This window comes from Haliaeetus albicilla, chromosome 3 (assembly GCF_947461875.1).
Source record: "Haliaeetus albicilla chromosome 3, bHalAlb1.1, whole genome shotgun sequence".
Taxonomy (NCBI): domain Eukaryota; kingdom Metazoa; phylum Chordata; class Aves; order Accipitriformes; family Accipitridae; genus Haliaeetus; species Haliaeetus albicilla.
The window spans coordinates 62,570,957-62,590,491 of record NC_091485.1 but is presented as its reverse complement, the minus strand read 5'-3'; the positions used below and the strand labels follow the sequence as shown (position 1 = coordinate 62,590,491).

At 40.8% G+C, this 19,535-nt stretch overlaps 1 protein-coding gene across 5 annotated transcripts in view; it reads left to right on the top strand.

Annotated features, from left to right (window-relative positions):
* Positions 1 to 19,535, top strand: part of SAMD12 (sterile alpha motif domain containing 12) — a 178,115-nt gene that overhangs the window by 9,143 nt on the left and 149,437 nt on the right. For 2 of the 5 annotated variants that reach the window (XM_069779949.1, XM_069779947.1), the window contains exon 2: positions 9,189 to 9,364. In XM_069779949.1, coding sequence (XP_069636050.1) covers positions 9,189 to 9,364 — 176 coding nt within the window. Of the gene's footprint in view, positions 1 to 9,188; positions 9,365 to 17,709; positions 17,991 to 19,535 lie in introns of those variants that run through there. The other 3 variants (XM_069779951.1, XM_069779946.1, XM_069779948.1) reach the window with 2 other exon arrangements.

The window sequence follows — 19,535 nt, the reverse complement described above, 5'->3', positions numbered from 1 at the left end:
AGCCGTTCTTTGTATGCTGGATAGGCTCACTAGTGTTTAGAAAAGGTTTCTGATGTAATGCTGGCTGATTATAGAACTGAATAGTAGGACTATTAGGACTTGAGATGAGGCATTCTTAGGAATATAATTTGTGGTGGAGCATGACTAGCTAATCTCCTGTTGTGGTTTAACCCGGCAGGCAGCTAAACACCACACAGCTGCTCACTCACTCCCCCCTCAGTGGGATGGGGGAAGAGAGTTGGCGGGGGGGGGGGGGGGGGAGTAAAATTTGTGGGTTTAGATAAAGACAGTTTAATAGGACAGAAAAGAAAGGGAAAAAAATAATAATAACGATAAAAGAATTAGAATATACAAAACAAGTGATGCACAGTGCAGTTGCTCATCACCTGCTGACTGATGCCCAGCCAGCTCCCGAGCAGTGGCCCCTGGCCAGCTTTCCCTCTAGTTTATATACTGAGCCTGATGTCATATGGTATGGAATATCCCTTTGGCCATTTTGGGTCAGCTGTCCCGGCTGTGTCCCCTCCCAGCTTCTTATGGCCCCCCCCAGCCTGCTTGGTGGGGTAGTGTGAGAAGCTGAAAAGTCCTTGACTTTGACAGTAAACAGTCTAAACTTACTTGACAGTAAACACTGCTTAGCAACAACTAAAACATCAGTGTGTTATCAATATTATTTTCATCCTAAATCGAAACCACAGCACTATATCAGTTATCATGAAATCCCGTTGCTATACAAAGGCAGAACTTGTATTGCTGAGGCTCCAAGGTCTATCTTGCATAGTGGTAGTATGCAGTCTGTCTCCTGAAGAGCAGGTGTAACAGTTCTTGTCTTCTATGTGTACAGCATTTGCTAAAGTGTATGAGATAAGATATGGCAAGCGGATATTGCCATACATAAAATAAGTAGTTTCCACTAGGAAGATTGCCAAAAATGCGGAAGTACATTTCTTAGCTGAGTAAACTTAATTACATAGGTATCCTGGTGGGATGAGGGTCTTAAAAGGCAAACTTAACCCATACAAGAAGAGAATTTCTTATTCTGGGCTTAGTGTTTCTGTTCTGTAGACAACTAAGGAATCTTTTCTTCTCTCTATACGCTTGAGATTTGCATGGCCCTCAACCAAGTTATGAGTTTAGTTTGATTCCAGATGAAACTGCTAAGTTACTAATTCTGGTTTCTTGCTGTATTTCTGATGCTGTACAAGACACCCTACCATCAGCTACCTCTTACAGCTGACGTGTGTGTAAGAGATGTATGTGGAGTGTAGTAGATTGTCTCACCTTTTTTCTCTTTCTGTGTTTGGCTTTAGTTTTGGGCACTTTTTCATTGTTTCTGGAGAGAACAAAAGGCTTGTAGTAGTAAATGGCTTGCTACCATGGGATGACTATGCAGTTACCCAGCTAGAGATGTTCGGGGATTGTTGCATCAAGAATGCAGTTACTTTAAATTTTGTTTTGGTGATGATAATTCTAAAGGGGTAAAAAAGGCACAAGCCCCGTAATTTACAGTTACAAACTAAAATGAACACTCCTCCTCAGAACACTTTGTCCCCTTCTGCCTCTACCCTCTTTCTATGCCTGTCTCCCCTTTGCTTTGCCCTCCCTGCCCATCTTGACTGGGTTCAATGTCCACTTCCTTGCTGCAGAGCTGTCTCTTCTCTTGCCCTTCAAGATACCTCCCAGCTGGAGGGTATGTCCCACTGCTTGAACAAACTCTTGATTGTAAAATTCATATGTTGTAAGAAGTTTATTGTTTGTTAAATTGATTAATCCAGTAGATGATTAATAGTCATGATAAAGAGAGGCTAGAAAGACAAGCAACTCTGTGGAGGGACCAGAAGGTACAGCAGTGTGCGGCTGCGTCTGTCAAGCCTTGCTGTCTACGTCTGAGCTTTGAACTCAAACCTATGGGTATGGCTCATCAGTAGCAGCAGTTTACAAAGCACCCCACAGCTCGGTGCTGGCCTGGCTTTTGGCACAGCCTATTTGTAATTGCTTAATGCTGACTTTTGATGCTGACCAACAGAAGCAGATAGCCAGACACCAATATTACTTCAGCTAAGTACTTTGGGACATCAGCCTTAGAGGAGGTGTCTGATAAATTCATGTTATCTGTACCAAAATAGAAAAGGTCCTGACTGATTTGGTGGGCTGCTTTGCTCTGTGTGAATGCTGCTGATTTGGTAACCATTAGATAGGCAGATTTGAGAAACAGCGGGCAAAATCTTGAAGCTACTTCCTCAGCGGGTTGCCAGCAGTATTTACTAGGTGGCAACATAAGCAACAGGTTGTATTCATGTGAAACTTTGCAGTTTCAGCTGGTCCAAAGTGATGAGTTGGGGGAACTGTGCTGATTTACATTAGCTGGAGATAGGACTGTATAGAGAAGTAATTCCTATAGGCAAAAGCCACACAGTTTCTCAAAACTAGAAACTGATTGGTGAGGCAGATGGACTATCCATAGGAGTTACAGAAACTGATTACTGTGGAAAAACTTTCTGCCAGATAAAGTAGTCAAAATAATCCTAAATTTTATGGTACAAATTAAGGTCACCTTATTAGCTGTTTTTAATCTGTTTTTTAGTATTGTAGAAGTGGTACTAACTGCTCAGGTCAGACACAATCTTTGAAATAATCCCATGTTTTCTAGGAGTACTCAGGGTATTCAATCTGGAATGAGATCTCAGTGTTCTCAGTGTGAATGTCTCCTCTCTGATCAACCCAGTTAAAGATTGTGAATGACGGCAACCAAAAAGCCCCAGGGATGTTGTTTGACTGCTTGGTATGAAAATGCAGCATCTGGAAGTGTGTAGAAGTCTGACTGAAAGCGCTGACTGCAAAATTCGATGTGGCTGGAGATTTGATTTGCTTTTGACAAAGAACTGGGCAGAGATGGAAGGAGCAGGTCCAGTGAGAGCTGCTGTCCAATGGGAATACCTGTTAAATCTTCATGACCTTCATGAAGACTCGAGGTGACTGAAAAGATATCTGGATTCTTTTTATAAGGTCCCTGCTGTGTCCAGCCTGAGTTTGTTAATGTTACAGCTGTACAGACTCACTTCTGTCTGTCTTTTTCAACAATGTGGCATTTTATGGTGGGAGTAGCAGGTGGATCGTATGGACTTACCTCTTAGCATTGTGCAGCTAAGTCTGTGGCATGAACACTTAAAATGGAGTTTGCATGTTTGCCAGCATTTGACACATCAAAGTTTTCTAAGGATTGTTAGAGGTTGGATGGGTATCTCCCGTGCCTGCTTTTTGTCTCCGAATAGCGAAAGCTAGCATATGACTGTGATGCACACGGAACAGGGCACATGAATAAGAAGATGCTATTTTTACTCGATCGCTTTTTAGAATAGAGCAATTGTTATTGCATGTAACTCAAGTACTTGCCAAATATGCTTTAATGTAGCCTTAATTGATCTGCTTAAAATTTTAAGCAGCCAGCAGTATTCCCACTGAAACAAGTAGTTATGAAATGTTTGACATGGTAGGCAGTAGAGTGCACGGGGTAGCGATTGATCATAGGTTTGATCTGCTAAGCCTTGAGCCTACAGATGGAGAGACAAAGACTTTCCATCTGCCCATGCAAAACTTTGGATATATCAAGGCTGTGTTTTGAAGAGTGCCTTCAGGCTTTCCTCAAGACAGGATTCCCAGAGTACCCTCTAGTAAAAGGCAAGGCTTGTCCCCAGATGCCAGTAACCTGCTATGGCTCTGGGTGACTTTTGTGTACCATCAAGCATGCTCAGACAAGCTGTCTCTTGGCTGCTTGCCACCCGGGAGGCAGGCATGTATGGGAGGAAGGTAGCGAGGGGAGCAGAGCATTCACGTTGCCCTGCAAGCTCTCCTTTCAAACTGCATACGCATACCATAAGGGATCTGCGTGGGCACAGACCTCAGCTCACATGGATCAGCTTCTGCAGGGCAACAAATTCTCGTGCTCTGTATACATGGAAAGGACTTGGGTTTGTGTTCTAGCATGTGGAAAAAATACGCTGTATATTGCATTAATTTTGTTCCTTCCCTAGTTTTTTAGGACAGATGTGGTCATTTTTCCATTTTGGGTGCTTCACTTACTATTTTCTCGCAGAGTTTTTGACTGTTATAACTTGGCAGATCTTGGCAGTCTTTTCTTTAAAGTTCTGGAAAAGTGGATATTTTCCTGTAGATTCAGCTCTACCATTGAGCTAGGAGTGCAAGAGCACTTAAGTACCATTGAGCTAGGAGTACAAGAGCACTTAAGTACCTTTGTTTTAAATAATAGTTTGTTTTGTAAATGTAATCTGTGGATCTATGTTATTGTGTCTGCCAGCACTATTCATCATGTGCTTGTTGCTGTGCAGTAGGAGCTGTACAAAACATCCACGCTCCCTCCCCAAAAGAAAACAAGTTCCCACCACCGAAAGCTTTCAATCCAAGTTGAGTGACAATTGTTAGGGAGCATGAAGAGAGACATGGCATTTATCAACTATTAGGTGGAGTTTTCAGCAGGGAAAGGGGAATGTAAGCAGTCTGAAACTGGATGAAGATTTATATTATTGAGACATATGGATGATATATGAATATTGAGATTGTATGGAAGAATATTGGAAGAGGTTCTGTTTCAAAATCTAATGATACTGCTGATATCTAGTGGTATTAGGCTGATGATATCGGGTGATTTGGAGGTAGGGTTTGGTGTCTTGATGGACTTTCAAAGTCTGGAAATGATGAGGTGGATTTAATTTGGTAGAGCGAAGAGGTGCTGAGACAGTAGGGATATTGTCAAAGCTGCAGTGTGGGAAAATGGTCTGAATGCAGAGTGTGGGGTGAGCTAGTGTTAGCTAATACCAGGGTAATAAGAAGTAAGAGCCTGGACAAGTATTTTAGCAAGAAACTACTTTGTAGGTAGAACCTTTTTCAGATGAATGCCATTAAGCCCTGAAAGAGACTTAAGAGTCAGCTAAGAGTGTCAGAGCAGTTGGGTTGTGGTAAAGTTGGTGATTTGTGATTCTTTTGTAAGAGCTGCTTAGACTTGGTTCTACAGGATGTTAACCCTGGGCGCCGTCAGCCCGCCAGCCCCTTTAGTTTTGCACAGTTGATCCTGAGTTTAGAGCTGGCCTTATCTAGCTAAAATTATGTAAGATGCTGATTTAAGAAGATAATATGTTGTTATTGACCAAATGTTGACCTCCTTCCCTGCTTTTAACAAATCTTGAAAGGGAGTAATTGTGGTTTGTATTGACATTTAAAAGGAGGCAAGAGCTCTACCTCTGTCCGCCACAGAGATGGATATATGTATTTCTGTCTGGTAACAATAAATAATAGACCCATGAAAGCCAATATTCTTTTCTTCTTACCCGCTGTGTAGCTGAGAGTTGGAGGCAGCACTAGAGGAAAACAATAGAGCTGGCTACCTGAAGATGGCTCATGACAAAGACAGATTAGTTTTGTCAATTGACTGAGGTACTTATCCTCACCTCTGCTTTTTCCTCCTGCCCTTCAGTCTCCCTTCTCCGCTTGCTGAGGCTCTTGTTCTAGGTGTGTCTTCCTTAAGGAACAGATTCAGTCCAGGTGTATGGTAAGCCAAGATCGTGATGGGGGTGACTGAGAGAGATGAACTCCTACCCCTAGCAAATAAAAAAGTTGTGTGTGCCCCCCCCTTTCCCCGCCCCCCCCCCCCCCCCCCCCCCCCCAACTATCAGCAGCTTTGGAAAAGTCTTCCCTGAGGCAGCCTGTGTTTCTTTTAAGCAGTCACCTCTTTTCAATAAAAAGGTAATGGGCATGTATGTAATCGTTAGCAGCCTCTCCATTTTTTTCTCTTTTGTATCCTGAAGGAGCCCAATATAAAGCATTGCTGAAACAGCACTAACATTGATTACTCTTGAAAGAATGATGGGCTAAGAGTCAAGCAGCATCTTGCCATGTGATTTATTTCTCTTTTAAGCCATCCAGGTGATGCTTATGCTACCATGTTACCAGAAATCTGGATCATTTGCTCCCTGTAATGCATGGTAAATCAATGCTGTAACCCAGAAGGCTTTCCTTGTCCATCCCTTACCACCCTCCTCCCTCCTAATACAATCTGTATTGTTTGGGGGCACTGGGAAGGGAGGAGTTGCAATCCACAGGAAGCTTGCTGCTGGCAATGTTCTTCCAGGCAGTGTTAAGTCCCACTGTGCATTGTGATTTCTCTCATAACGAGCACTAGAAGGGGGCTGACAGCCAAAACCTGCCTGTTTCTGGATGCTGCTGAAGTGTGTTGGCATTTCAAAGGTGTATGCACCTATGTCTTCCTATTCACCTAGGCAAGATCCTTGAAGAAGACAGTTGGAGGGATTTTTATAGACTGCATTCCATACCAAGTGTCTTTCACCGCTAATTTCCAGCTCTTGCTGGAGCAGGGTGTGCTGGGAGTACTTTTACAGGTTGGTTAGGATATCTCCATTTTTTTTGTGAAGAAGGGAATTAGTTTGGCTACTAACAGAACAGTTTCCATTCTCACTGGGCTTTGAAAAAGTCTGTCTTGGTGGATCACATCCATCTTTTCTGTGGTCTGGAGGATAAGCGAAGTAGTCATTAGTAATTGTTTCTTTCAGGTAGGTAAATATGATCTAGAGGAGATAGATAATGATAGGTAGATATGATCTAGGAGAGAGAAATTTTTGGTGTCTTAAAGACACACTCATGTAAATATAAACTACAAAATCATATCTGTTTGAAACCTCCCATGGGAGGTTAAAAGCCCCAAAGACTCCCTTCTAGCTATGACAAAAGGAAAATCCAGGAAGGGGTAGGTATGGAGTGCACGTAGAAATAAAGAGCTCGAAAGCTAGGAAATGCCTGTGCTGACATTATTAACGTTTAAGTATTTATGTTTTGGATTGACTCAGTGGTGTAGCTGGGAAAACCAGTAGGAGGAAAGGAGTGACTTGAAGACAGTTCTCTTTTTTCCTGCCTCACCAGTGAGAGGCAGTGCCAGAACAATGGGATTTGGTTTTGCATTGCCTTCAACCAACCTACAGAATTGACTTGAACCAGGGAAGAAAGAGACTTGCAAGAAGAGCTGCAGCTAGACTTAGGGGAAAGCTCCTTAGAGTTGGTTTGGGAAATGAGGCTCTGTAGCAGCTCTCTAGGTATCACGAAGAAATTGCACATGCCTGTGCTACTAAAGTGAGACAGAAAGATGACAGATAAGAACAGCCTCAACAGACTGCTGCAGACCCCTTTTCCTTATGTGCTTTTTTCCCTATTAAAATAAAAAATGCTCTTGTTTTTGAGAAATTGGTGCTTGAAGGGGAAACCCAGGAGTTCCCCAAAATCTTCTCAGACGGTTTTCAGTGCTTTTAGAGCAAAACCACAACAGTATGCAAGGCCTAAGCAGAGAGAGGATCCCTTTTGAGAAAGAAAGGATTTTTAGCTGGAAGTCCTTCTACTGTGGTGGCCAGTGGAAACCCTGCCTCACCTCCAGAAGCTCTGCATTGTTCACCTCTTCTGTTTCCTTCCCCAGAAGGAGGTCCATGCAGGGCTTAGCTCTGGACATGATGTAGTCTAGTGATTCCTCCTCCTCTTCCTCTCATGCCATCTGCTAAAGAATTGACTATTTGGAGAGGGATGTCTGTCTCTCTTACATACTTGTAAAAGAAGTCTAGGACTAATCCCCTACAGCTACTCACAGTGAGACTGAAATTTCACTTCCCATTTTTAGTTTCACTTACTAGTTTTCTGTGGGCCAGTGACATATTTTTCTATTCTTCTACACAAAATGGCTGCAACTTGTGCTAACACGTGTTGCAATTCTTTACTGCTTTCCATCACTCAGTGTTGTTAATGAATTATCCTTCATAATGTTCCTTTGACTTGAAGATAGGAGATGTTTCCATCCCTAGCTTACAGAAGTAGATATTGTAGTGCTTGGATAGATGTCTTATATTTTACAAATATTTGGACGTTTTAAAAAAAATCTCAAGGAGAAAAGGCCAACTTTTTGGCCTCTGCTTTAATTCTGTACCAAGGAATTGCTGTAATTGAGGCTCAAAGTTTTCAACTAAGACTCTGGGATTTAAGGTGGTTGGATTTTCAAAAGGTGCTGTAGAAGAACCCTTTGCCTTCTCTGGCAGCTTGAGCCCATTTCCTCTGAGAGGCTTTCAAGGGTTGATCCGTAGCTGGTAGAAACTGGCAGTTCTGATTCCTTTGCCCGTTCCCCGTCCTTTGCTTCTAAGCCAAGCAAGAGTAAAATGGCAGCTTTTATTTTGGCTTTACCTTGTGTTTTGGATTTCTATTCAGGTCTGTCAAACATTGCACCACAGTATCTGAGCAAAGTTCTTTTGCGTACAGGGGAAGTTGGGACTGTTAATTACAAGTAGCACTAAAAGTAGTGCAGTTACCCAGGAACATGAATGCAAAAATTGGATAGTCACATGAAAAGGAAGTTGCCTCAGGATCCTCACACATTTGAAAATTGCTACACGTGCCAAGAAGGTTGTTAAGGCTACTCTCTATGTGAGTGCTGGAAATGTGTGAAAGTGATTAAACTACTGCCATAGGTCTAAATGTGCATTTCTGTGGCATGGTTTGCATTTGTTTTATTTTTTTCTCTGGCTGCTTTCCTTATTCCACTGTCATTAGTCCATACCTCGTTATATGCTCCTAGAGAGTACGTCCCTTTTGCTTGTTAGGATGGTGTAGGTGGTATTTTGCAGTGGTACAAAGTGCTGGAGGAGAGATAATCAGCTTGGTAAGTCATTACTCTGTGCAGAGACTGACTTGCTGTGCGCTGCTTACTTATCCCACGTTGTTTAGGACCTAGAATGTTGTAGTAATTGAAAATGTAATAGAAAAACTTTAACTTGCTTGCCTAGAAAAGAAAAAAAGGTATGGCTGCATGATGAAAACATGGGATATATTGTCCTACCCTAAGTAAGAGCTGTAAGTTGAGGGTCTTGGATGCTGTAGTGAATCCAGTAGAGCACAGTTCAGTACAGTAGCCTACACTAAATAGCCTTATACAGTGCTGCATTGCCTCTCATTTTCTTTCTCAAATATCTCACCCTGAATCCATGTCAAGATACAGACAGTTCTTTTGCCGTGATGTGACATAGCTCTGGTTACCACGTGGCACTTCTTAGTACTTTCTGATAAATGTTTGTAATATTGGGTTCTTCTTTCCTAAGCAGTGTTTTTTCTTTCTCATATTTTTTTCCCAGCTATCCATTGCAATCTGAATCCAAATGGTATTGATCACCCTGTCCCCACAGAAGGTATTAATCTGCAACTTGAAGGTGAAGGAGTTGAATCACCCTCTGTTAAGAGCACTAGTACTCCAAAAGGGCCTGAGTCAAAAGAGACACCCAAGAGACAAGTGGAACCAGAAATATCTAAGGTAGGTAGGACTGGGTTCTTATTTATTTTGGTGAGTCTTAAAAATCCAGGCTTCTTGAAGTCCTGGCTACTGCTTAAAAAGCACTTATCATCCTGTTAAAGACATACAAAGGTGCAAAAGTAACAGTCTAAGGAAGTGGGTGTTAGAGAAGCAAGGTACTGTCGTGGATTTTTAGCCCACACACAACTTAGACATCACACTACTTTATTTTTCTCTAGATGAAGATAATTAAAATAATGGAATCTCTCTTTTTCAGGCACTGTGGAGACTTTTTTTCCAAATGACTTGGGTAACAACCAGAATGGGAGTAGATACATTTTCCTTGAGTCTTTTTTTGTTTGCTTGTTTATTTTTTCCTGGAACAGGTAAACAAAGAGAAAGGTTCTATGCCTACAGGAATATATGGATTTTTATACAGGGTGACTGAGTTTAATAAACTGTTAACTAATTTTAGGTAAAATACCAGGTCAGTTCTTCCGTGTCTGGTATGTCATTGAATAAATATACTTCTGAGGTGAATTCCTAAAGACAAATGAAGTGTCTGTTCTCATTCATAAGCTGTTGTTTCTTGTTTGCGTGCAGCAGACGTGATTACCAAGTGCACATGAATGTGTGTGCTCCATACACTTTGGGTATAGGACAATAATTTCTCATATTAGATAGGTTTTTACTAGAATGAAAAATAAGAGAATGTTTAAAAAAAATGGGAGAGATTCTTTAAAAGCGTTATCAGTCTTTTTGATCTTTAAAGGCCTAAATCCAGGGTTTTGGGGGTGAGTTCTGCAGATTGGAAAATTGAGTTTTTACTGAATCTGACACTTTGGGAGTTAATAGAGCAAATAAAATGAGTGTCCCAGTTTTTTTTTTTTTTTTTAAAGGTCCATAAAACGCAGTAACAATTAATTCAATGACTGAAAGAAGAGTATTTCCTACTGTCATCAGTACAATAAATCTAACAAATAATATGCCTACAGTTGTGATGTATTTCACTTTTAGAATAAAATAGCATTAAACGTTTTGAGCAGTAGCCTTGACAATAAAGGCTTGGTATGAATTCTCCGTTCTGATTTTTACCTAAAATAACTAGTTTTAAATGAGTACAATTTAAACTTATTTCATTCTGTCTTAAGTAATTGAATTAGATCCAGTACAAGTTGGCAGTGATCAAAATCACTGCTACCTGCACTCTGTTTTGTGGCCAATTATTAAGCACGTTGCTGATTTCTCTTGAACCCTTGGAGAACAGGTTTGTACTTGTTGCTCTGAATCATCCATTTGGTAACAAGACCACCACATTTTGGATGGCCTTTGAGACAAAGCTCAGCTAATAATGCATTTACCCAGCTTTTTTCAGACAAAGGCAAGCTAACTCTGCCTGTGTTTCAACATGACCAGATGAAAATCTGCCCTGTATTGAAAGCTAAGGAGGTATGCTAAGCTCAGAGGACATCTTACAAGCTTGGATGTGAAGAAGCTAAATGACGCAATGGGGCTTCCAGTTGAGAATGGGCTCATGTGTAGTTGACATGGAACACAGGCAGATCAACCTTGTATTTGCTTGCAAAATACTCATCCTAGTGGAAAATCAGGATGAAATATATCAGTGATTTAATGTAATGGAGCCTCTTTCCACTGTCTGAGCTGTACTTGTTGGATTGATGAATAGAAAACCGTTTCCAAAGGCTGTCCCTGCTGGAGTTAGCTGGGGAGGAGGGGAAGCGTAGTGCTCTCAAAGTAGTGAAATCAACTGTTGGTTTCCTACATCTGACTGCAGGAGCTTTATTTAGAAGCTTGGGCATGCTTCAGATTTAAAAACAAACAAAACCACCAAACAAAACTAAACATTTTGGTTGATGGAATAAGCTTGGCGTAATAGCATCAAGCTAATGAAGTGGACTGTTTTTCTGAATGTATTGCTACCTTGTTAGTAACTTTGTTTTTTATGTGTTGTATTAACTCAGTGATGTTTTTCATCTGGATTCATATGTTATAGCCTGAGGTGGCCTGTCTTTTCTGGCTTGCACTGCCTTAAATTTAAAAGTCGTGTTGCTTTATCCTTTGAAATGTGAATATAGAGTTGGGTTTGTAACTTGTGTGGCTTTAAGAGTTGAATTAAGCTGTCATTATGAAACTTCACCCATGCAATCATATCTGTACAGTGGAAAGATGAGCGGGAATAGAGGAAAATATTGTAAATAAAACATTGTGGGCAGATCCATTTGTTTTACATTTCCTCATTGCTCAGTTGTTTTTAAAAAGGTTTCTTTGCAATCCTATGTATTCAAATAATATTAACACATACCTCTAGTGAGACTTACATTGCACAAAGCAATGCAATGTATTGAATGCATTTTAAGATGCCTTATAGATCATCTTCTCTGCTTGCAGCTTTCTAATTTGTTTTCATTGGAACCAATTCTAGCACTTTAAACCCCTGGCTGCTTTAAGGTTTTGCTGTCCAAAGAAACAAACAAAATCTCTAATGATGTGTGTCCTCCTTTTTCCATCCTCAGCTATGGACTTGCAGAACAGTAGTAACTTATGGGCTACAGATAGGAGCTGCATAAAAAGGAACTTTAAATCTGTAATCCAAATAGGGAAGTACAGGTGCTTGTTTCTATATTTGGGATGCAGCAGAAAGTGTAGCATGAGTGAAGGATCACTCATTTCGAAGTTCCTCATTAGTATGGAATCTAATTTTTATAGGCTGACTGAGGTAGAATTCTAACGGAAAATGGAACAATGATCTTAGTCTCCCTCAGCTGGTACCTTAAGGAACCACCTTGTTACAAATGTGAGCAAGTCCAGAAAAGGCCAATATTATTCATATCTAATCTGATATGCATAATCCAGTGAGACTCTGATAATGTACAGGATATAATACAAATTAAGAAAATTATATAAAGTGTAAAAATACTTACCTTTTTTGTTTTATATATTTATTTTAAAGTGTGTATTTATGTATATCAATACACACACTTTCTTGGTCAGTAATTGATTTTTCAGTATTCATGGGATATAAAAAAATTCAGGCAGTTGAGTGGACACTTTTACAGAGCAAAAAACTTAACTGGAGAGAGCAAGGGTAGTTTTTAATAGAATTTTTTTTATATATATTATTTCTTTAACCAACACCTCATCTAACCTCTGTTGTGTGTGTTTTCTGGAATTCTTATATTTTCTAATTAAAATGCTACTTCTGGCTCTTATGTCTGGTCTGTTTGGTTTTAATATCATAGTTATCTCTAGATAAACACAATCAGTGAGGACATTTGGAATTACAGACTAGAGTTCTGTTAAAAAAAATTAAAAGTTTTACTATACTTTTGAGGTCCTGTACTTCCCTGAGTATAGGCTTTAGCAGAAAGTGACTTTCTTAACAAGATTCAGAAAATCATCTCTTACGGAAATATTAACTTTTATCAAGGCTTCCCACATGTTGCAGTCATAAAGCCCTGTTCATTGTGAGTGTGAGACCCAAATTTGGTCTGTCACTTATTAGAAGAAGATTATTTATTCAGGGAATTTTGATTCCGAAGTAAGGTGTGCATATCTGGTGACACACTTTGTCCCATTATGTGGTAGCAGCAGTAGCAAATAATAAAGGCTTTTTAATGGCAACCACTAGTTAGACCTTTTATCTTGTGTTAGCAATGGCAGGTTTTTTATCTGACTTGGAGACAAATTAACAGTCCTTTAAAATGTTCATGAAAACTATGAAAAGAAACTGGTAATGTAAGTGAGAAGCTTTTTTATCTTGCCTTCTGTTGATAAGTGCTATACAGAGACCAGTAGACTATACTTTTTATTGGAGTGTAGCTCATTAATTCTTTTGGTTTCTTTTGCTGTCTTAAAGAACCCACTTTTTTTTCAAAATGACATTGAACAACACTGAAGGACTGACTGAACTCAGTCACAAGAGGATGAGAATTTATCTCAGCTTACTGGGCCCAGTTGAGGACTAACTGGGGTTGGAAGCAGCTGCTCTGGCTTCCAGGGGAGTTCTGCTCTGCTGGGGAAGTATTTGGGGTGTGTGTGTGTCAAGTGCGTGATGAAATGACCAAGCACAAAAGAGTGAGGCTTCTGAATAATAGGGGTGTCATAGAATTCTTTTTAGAAATGTAAAAGTGTTTTGTCAGTTATTTTAAAAAAAAAAAAAAAAAAAAGTCCTGCTACTGTTCTCTAACGAGAGACTAGAAAAAGTAATTTTCTAGAAGAATTCTTCAGATTTTTTAATCAGTGGCTTCTGCTTCACAGTGTTTATCCTTTTTGGTCAAGCTTATAAAATGGATTGGATGAGAAAGACAGTATTTGCCAAGCAGTGGTCCTGGCACTGAGTATGATGGAACATAAGCATTCATCAGCATAGCTGCTTGGTATGCTAAGACCATTTTATGCCCTCCCCTCCCTGCTTTTTTTTTTTTTTTTTTTTGCAATTGGTTGAGAAACACCAATGGCCACTGAACTGGGGCAATGAGGTTTTAGCATTTGCTTTGTCTTCCAATTATCCCCCGCTTGTGAAACTTCTGGTGGCCGCAGGATATGTGAACAAGAACCCAGACTGGACTGGCTGAGGTTAACAAATGTTTTGCCTGTTGAAGTGAAGGTTCAGCAGAACCCCAGCTGGGCTGTTCCACTCCTCCAGGTTTTGCTTTAAAATTGTGTGGCAGAGTGGGAGGGTGTTTGAATTGCAGACCTCCACGTGTATCCCAGTGGAGGTGCAGCCCCTGGATGTACTGAACTGAACTGTTACTTTACGGACAGAAAGTTTGCTTTCCTTAGTTGATTTTTGTGGAGTCGTTGTTAACAAATTGCCAATGTCCGCATCAGATCACTACAATGAAAGCCGGTAGATACAGTGTGAGTGTGATTTTTTTTTTTTTTTTTTTTTTAAATCTTTTTTTTCTCTCCCCACTCTTTGACCGCAGTAGTGACAAAACATCACTCACTGCATTGGGTCTTTTTTATAACTACCAAAAATAGGTATGGAATCTGAGTGTACAGTATTTCTGAAGTGGATTTAAAAATATTTGGTAAATGTTAATATCAGATAGCTGAAATAATTACACTTCAGGGCAATGTGCCTTTCTAATATCTCATTCTGTGATTATTAGTAATGCACAATAATTAGTATGCTTGCTTCTGTCTTTGTTTTCAGTAGACTTCTTTTATGTGTTGCGTAGTTAGAAATATGTATGTTTTCTTCCTTTCAGGTGTCTAAATTGGGGGCTGAAATGTTTGATGTGTATGTATCTTTTCCTCTCTCAGCCTGTCATTCATGATTGTGACCTCTGGCTGAAGTCTGAAGTTTCAGAACCATGTGGTGAACAAATGTTCTAGACTGAGTGGTGAAACAGGAGTGCTGGGTGACCCTGTACATTTCAAGCAGCTGCAGCTGACGTTTTGTTTATCACTCTGGGGTTTTGCCAGTGTGAATGAAGTGCTGGAGTAACCCTACCTGGAGTGCAGAATATAGCTGCTTGGTTCCGAATTTACATTGTCATGAGCCAGGAAAACAAGAAACATCTTCCGCTGTTGGGGTCTTGGAAGCCAGCTTATCATAGGAGGACAAATGCCTGATTCAGAATCCAAGTGTATTCTTGCTGTAGCATGTTTTTCCCCATTGCTATATCATCCATTCTTGTTATATATAGTGTAATATGAAGGCCCGCATTTTTGCAGCGAGGTTTCTACATTTGGCATAAAAGATGTGGCTTCTCCTGTTCATCCTGTTTGCCATGACTGCATGCCTGGGCATTCCAAAATATCATCTGCCCTGACTGACAGCGGCCACATGTTAGCGGGAGATCTTGCCTGAGTTAGTTTGTTGTGCTCTGCCCAGGACAGTGAGGGGAAAAGAAAGGCACCTGCAAAGGACCATTGTTAATTTCCTTCTCCTTCATCCTCCATCACAAGGTGGGATTATTTTCCTACTGCTTCTCTTCTTTCTCCCCATAAGAAGTCAAAATAATTAGCTCAGACTAATATTTAGTTCTTTAGATGGGTATAAGTAGAACAGATAGAGTTTACTCGCAAAGATCACTATTGATTGACCTTCCAAACAATTTAAAGGTATCCTGTATGAAATTCATCTGTACAAGCATGCTCTATCTATGACTTCAGTCCATCAGGTGATAATAGCAAGAGAAATTTCTGTTTGTCAGGCTTTTTACAGTTGGATTTTCACCAAAACGTCAACTGCGAAAATGTTCGCAGTGGTTCCATGCACACAGTGCATGCGTGTGAAGGACAGCAAGGTGTTGGCCTGTGGGAAACGGTGCAGTCTGTGACCCTGCGGTGTGTTAGGGGCTGCACAAATGCACAGCAAAGTGGCGGTTTCTGCTGCAGGGAGCAAATGCAGTCCTCGTATAGGGCAGGCGAGAGCAGATGGTTACAAAGAGGCAGCTGAGGGAGCATAAGGAGGGAAATGTAGTCTGATCTGGCTCCTGTTGTCCTGTGAAAGCTATCAATGTGAAATTTGTGTTCTTTCCCATTACGCTAGCGTGAAAAGGAGCAGCAATTGCAGTATGTATTAGCAAGCATAAGCAGTAAAAAGCCATGGTAGTACTCTAGAAATAAGTGGGATGTCTAATGCTATAGATGCACGTAGACACAGACGCGTTATTTAAAAGGAGAACTTCTATTCAGGGAAAAAGAAATACAGATAAAAAGATGAAGTGGCTTTTAGAGGAAAAAGCAATTCCATACAGTGTGTGGATGCATAATGTACTTACGGTGCCAGTTCTGCTGCTTGCCTCGTGAAGCTGCTCCACAAAGCTATCCAAACCCTCTGCTTTCACTTTGAAGCTACTTTAAGGGCTTCGTAGAGATTGCTTCAAAAATAAAGCAGTATTTTAATGACACAGCTGCCTTGATAGGGAAGGAAAAGTATAGAATCGCCCAGTAAAGAAAATAATAGCATTGTGATTAGAGGGATTACAAAATGTATTATAGAACCAATTTAGCATTTAAAATGGGAAAGCAGTTTAATGCTCCACTGCTGGCACTGCATGTTCTGCAAATAGTGCATCTCATCTGAGTTATAACAATAATTTCATTAATCTGTCACATGTGTTTGCTGGACACTTCTGACAAAACTGATTTGCGGTTGCTGTAGTCCACCTTTCTCTCTACAAGTGGGAACTTGTTTCTTTTCCATTTTGAAAAATATCATAATTGCTGAGCACTGGGAGTGTGTCACAATCACAAAAGGGTTGTGGAACTGTAATAGCCTTGATAATGTCTGAAGGGTGTTTCTTGTGTTATCAACCTGTCAAGCTTTCCCCTCAGTGCAGAGGTGCGCTAAGGAGGGAAGGGATTTCATTAGGAGAGTCTGGAAAAAGGTGGCCTGGGGCAGAGTGCAGTCTGTCTTCCCCTTAGTTACCATGGGTGGAACTGAGCTTGCTGATGAGGGCAACTTAAATTAAGCGTCTATGTGTAAGCTAGATGTCTAAACTCCTATTACATTTGGTGGAGATCTAGTCAGCATGCTCAGAGGAGTGTGGAGAGGGATCAGACTCCATCAGAAGTGAGCACTGCTCAGCTGAATCTGTCTATCATTTGGGGACTGCATTGACGCTTGAGTTTAGGTATTCGGATCTCAAACTCAGTTCTGTCCTCTGCTTTACTAGCTAACCAGCCTCTGCGTTTGACATTGAAATCATTATTAATGTCTGATGGAGGTGAAACCTTGTGTTAAGAGACTGTATTTCAGAAGCTGCATTTACCTCGAAAATCATACTTTGAACACTTAGGCTAGACTAATGCCATGTGTGTTCAAGATGATCTGGCAAGCAAATACTGCTTAATCTGAAAAAAAGTCTGTCTTTTGGATTAAAAGGATATGATTGGAGTGTGTGTGTGTGTGTTTCATTTTTCCCCTTTAATTGGTCTTGGATTTCAGATGCCTGTTGCTCTTCACTAGAAGTGAAGATCTTGCTCTGTGGCTCAGTTTTTCCAGCTGTGGAAGAATGATGATAATTAGGACCAGTTAAAACTGTTCTTTCAGTAGAAAACTGAGATTTTGAATAAATTTCCTACCAAAATTTTGTCTTTTGCATGTGTATGTGTGTAAAATTGATTGTCCAAAAGCTCTGCAATGTGTCCCTGAAAACTGGAGAATACTGTCTTGGTCAGGCTGCCTGAGAATAACAAATGCAGCAGCACGTTTGCCCCCTGTTCCCGTTCCTCTCTGTGGGACAGATTCTCCAGCTGTTTTCCGTGGTGGGTAGTGGTGAAGGCTTCCACTGGTGCTTTGTCTGTGTCATGCCTCTGGTTTTGATTCCAAGTGTTTGGTGGATGTGGACTAGAGTGTGGTGTTTGGTTGTGAGGGATATCTTGTCTCATTTGGGGTCTTTAGGCGCAGCAAAAATGCCAACAAGAATGACCTCTGAAATCAAGGAGGCTTTTCAGTATGCTTTCATTTTGCACTTTGCAAATACTAGTTCTTTTTAGCTATTTCTGGATGTGGACTTCAGTCAGAAGTGTTTGTTTTATCTCTTTTCCACAGTCAGCTGCAGATTACTGTGTAGCTGATGTGCCACTGCAGGGAGCAGGGGAACAACTCTCAAATGTTAAAGAAGGCATTTTCTGTGATGCTGTGTATTATCAGTGGGGCAAGCAGAAGGTAAGGAGAATGTTGTGTTTAATGGGAGATAATTCTTCCCTTACCATCCTTAATTTGTTTGACCAACTGATTTTTAAGTAGCGTGGGCTTTCCTTGGCTGTGATGCCATTAAGTGAAACTTAATAGTGATTCAGCCTGGGGTGGCTTTAAGTTCCTACTTCTAGTATTTCTGTGCTTCTAGTTATGTTGATGGGGTACTTTTATATTGTCATTAACCACTCTGGGCATTTGCAGGGTTAGTTCAAAACTAAAAATGATATCCAAGTATGACAGACTCTTAAACTAAAAAGAGTGTTGTAAGTTTGCAATGGGAGAGCAGAGGGTGGGAGAAAGCAGTACAACAGTATGTTTCTTTGAATTTGGGAGGTGTCAATATTAATGTGGAACTGAGGCCTTCGGCACTTGGAAGAGACAAATGCTGTTGGCGATAGTGGCATCAAACATCGCAAGTAATTTCCCTTTAAGAGATTAGGGAATGTGAATCCAATTCCTTCAACGAATCCACAGTTTAAGAAGAGAAAAGAGATTACCTTCTGTTCTTAGGCTATTTACTTATTTTAGCTTTTGAACTGTGTCTCATTCTGTTCATGCAAACTTGTGATGTTTTCCTATTCTCCTAAGTATACCAGCTGTCAGCCCTGGTCTGCCAGCCCTGTGAGACCCTACAGACAGACACATAGCCGTCTTCTGCCCACCAGTTCAGTCTTCGCTTCACCTGCCAAACTGATCTTGTTAACCCTAGAGCCTGTATCTTTTCATCTACCCCTCCCCCCTACAGAGAGCAAAGAGTTCACTAGAGTCAAAGAGTTAGCTCCAACCAGTTAAGACTGATGTAGTATTTAATCTTGCTTCTCAAACTGTTGCCTGAAATGGGAGATGCTGATCCTGGTCCCCATGGTGCAGTGCTACTAAAGCCCACCTGATTCAGATTGAATAATCAGCAGAATCTGCTTAGGGTGTCCCACCAGCCTGACTGTGAGTGTGCAGCGGGAGAAGCTCAACATAGGTTTCAGGGGACAGCCGTGCCCATCTTATGTCCCACAGCAGCTCACAGATGCGACCCTTCTCCTTGCAACCTCAAGAGCTGCAACAGTAGAAGCAGCTAGAGTGTGCAGCCTGGGCTGTTGGGGAGAGGGAGCAAGGCCACCGTTTTGGGTTGTAGGAAGCTGATAAATTGGCCATTTCTTACAAAATAAACATTTTATTTCCTGCCTACCTAGAGGTCACCACACAACTGCTAGCAGTCATTAACATGGTCTGGAGCATCAATTCTTCCATCTCCCTTACCTCCTAGTTCCTCACCCAGAGATCGTAGTTGTTACTGGTAGGGGCTGTTCTCAGAAGATGTACTCGGTAGAATGAATGTTTCTAATTTTACCAATATTTAAGAGTGAATATTGTGATGATGCATCAAACTGCACTTCTAGGGTTAAATGCGTCCTTGACATGCATATCTAAAAATAGAAAACCTTCAACTCTGAACAAGGTAGAGTTACTGCGTATCTTCAGGCCTTTTTTCTATCCTTAACATAGAGAATCTCATAA